This window comes from Coenobita brevimanus, chromosome 87 (assembly GCF_032717465.1).
Source record: "Coenobita brevimanus isolate Jiangsu-jjx chromosome 87, ASM3271746v2, whole genome shotgun sequence".
Lineage (NCBI taxonomy): Eukaryota > Metazoa > Arthropoda > Malacostraca > Decapoda > Coenobitidae > Coenobita > Coenobita brevimanus.
In genome coordinates, this window is record NC_137040.1 from 5,247,866 (window position 1) to 5,249,779 (window position 1,914).

At 48.5% G+C, this 1,914-nt stretch overlaps 1 protein-coding gene across 1 annotated transcript; it reads right to left on the reverse strand.

Annotated features, from left to right (window-relative positions):
- Positions 1-1,568, reverse strand: LOC145411003 (uncharacterized). The gene is made up of 2 exons (XM_080281062.1): positions 1,450-1,568; positions 1-838 (listed from the first exon to the last, which is right to left on the reverse strand). The coding sequence occupies exons 1-2, from the start codon at positions 1,566-1,568 to the stop codon at positions 1-3; spliced, it is 957 nt and encodes a 318-aa protein (XP_080137188.1).
- Between the last annotated feature and the right edge of the window lie 346 nt (positions 1,569-1,914).

A 1,914-nucleotide genomic window follows, 5' to 3' on the forward strand; every position in this document is an offset into this window, starting at 1 on the left:
TCATTGCATGTGGCCGTAGGCTGGAGGAGGCGTCTCGGTTTCCCTGCGCATGGTTGTCTGGTCAGGGTCGGGGAGGAGGATGGCTATGTGGTAGGGCGGGGGGTCACTACTTGCATCTGGGACTGGGGACATCATAGACCGGTGTTCTGGGGTGCCGTGTGACCCGATGATACTATAGGAGGTCTCTAGCGACTGGTTTGGTTGCTGGAGAGAGATGTGATCCTGTGGAGCACCCACCTGACCGTTGATGAGCAGGTCAGGAGTGGAGGAGGACAGGTGGTGGGGTGAGAGAGGTCGCAGCTGAGGGGATCTAGCCTGAAATTGCGTCTGCGCAGACCGAGAGAAGATCGGGCTGCGGCGGATTGGTGAAGCTGATCCACTCTCCATCCCAGAGCGTGTCTCGTCGTCCAGGTTAAGGCGCTGCAGTAGAAGGGCTCGTGTCTTGGAGTGGAAGAGAGAGACGGAGAAGCACATGAGGAAGAGCAGGATGATGACGAAAAACACACCGACAAGCATGATGTGATAATGTGAGTTCCTAAGGTAGAGGTGAGCGGGAAGTAGCATCATGATCAGTAGGATTAAAGTGACCCCCACCCACACACACAGGTTCATACTGTACACGGAGGACTCGTCAGGCACAGTGGAGGCGACCTGCGTCAGGCACATATCATCTCTCGGTCCATTAGCAGCTGCAGTGTCCGACGTCTGCACTCTCACACCCTCCTCCTCATCCATGACTGACCGTGGTGCTGATTCCACCCTGCGACTGTGACCACCATACGACCGTCCACTCCCATTCCAACGGCCTTCCACCTGCGTTGACTCCATGCGCTGAAACCTGATCAACGAAAGGTTAAGGTGTCGTATGGGAGGGGTGGAGTTGGGTAACTTTGGAGTTAGGCGGGGTAGAGTGTAGTAATAGCGGGGTTCGGTGGGATGGAGTAGGGTTATGGGTTAGTGGAGTGGGGTAACAGTAGTATAGGAAACTTGTCAGCACCTCTTCCTCAGCGATTTATTCTCCATATTACTCCTCATTAGTCTCTGGTACGTTACTTGTGCTATGTCGCCACAATATAGAAACAAATTATACAAAAGAATATCCAGGAAAAATATTCATAATACATCGCTAAGAAAAAGTTCCTTGTAATTCTTCCACGCTATCTAGAATACGGCCATTGATTTCATAATGCCATGAATTATATCATATGGAATCATCATCATCATCATCATCATGACCTTTATTCCTGCCAAAAGAAATATGGTGAGATGTGGTTTCGAGGAAGAACATATTAGAAACTGTATGCTCATCATCATCATCATCATCATCATCATCATCATCATCATCAGCCGAACCATTACTTCCACGTAAAGATGGGGTAAACTAGAAACAAATTACCTTCTAAATAAAATACGTGACCAAAAGGGTAGGATCACAGATAAGGGACCCACCTGTGAATAGGGGTGACCATAGGACAGTGAAGAGGCTTGGGGCGGTACAGGCAAGGAGAGCGGACAAAGTGAGGTCGTCTTTGTCCGCATACACTTCTCTTGTCTATCCAGAAGTGCATCTTTGGCTGGACTACGGGGTCATCCTGCGGGAGGGGAGGCTGAACTATGCTTTGTTCATTTCAGTCAGGCTTTTAATTACCCTCTCTCCATCTTCATTGCCGAGCTGTAACAAGAGAGTAGCACTAGAATCGAAGTAGTCACGAAGAAGTGCTATGAAAAGGTTGCAGAGTCGTGGTATTGTCATATTCTACCACTGAATTACGGGACGTCATACTAAACCATATGTATAACACGTAAGATAATGCTAAGGAGAAGTATGCAAAATAAATAAGTAAGGAGAAGGTGCCACGAAGCCTTCTATTCCATCTATATTACGGTCCAAGGGCAAAAGCTCGGCTAAATGCT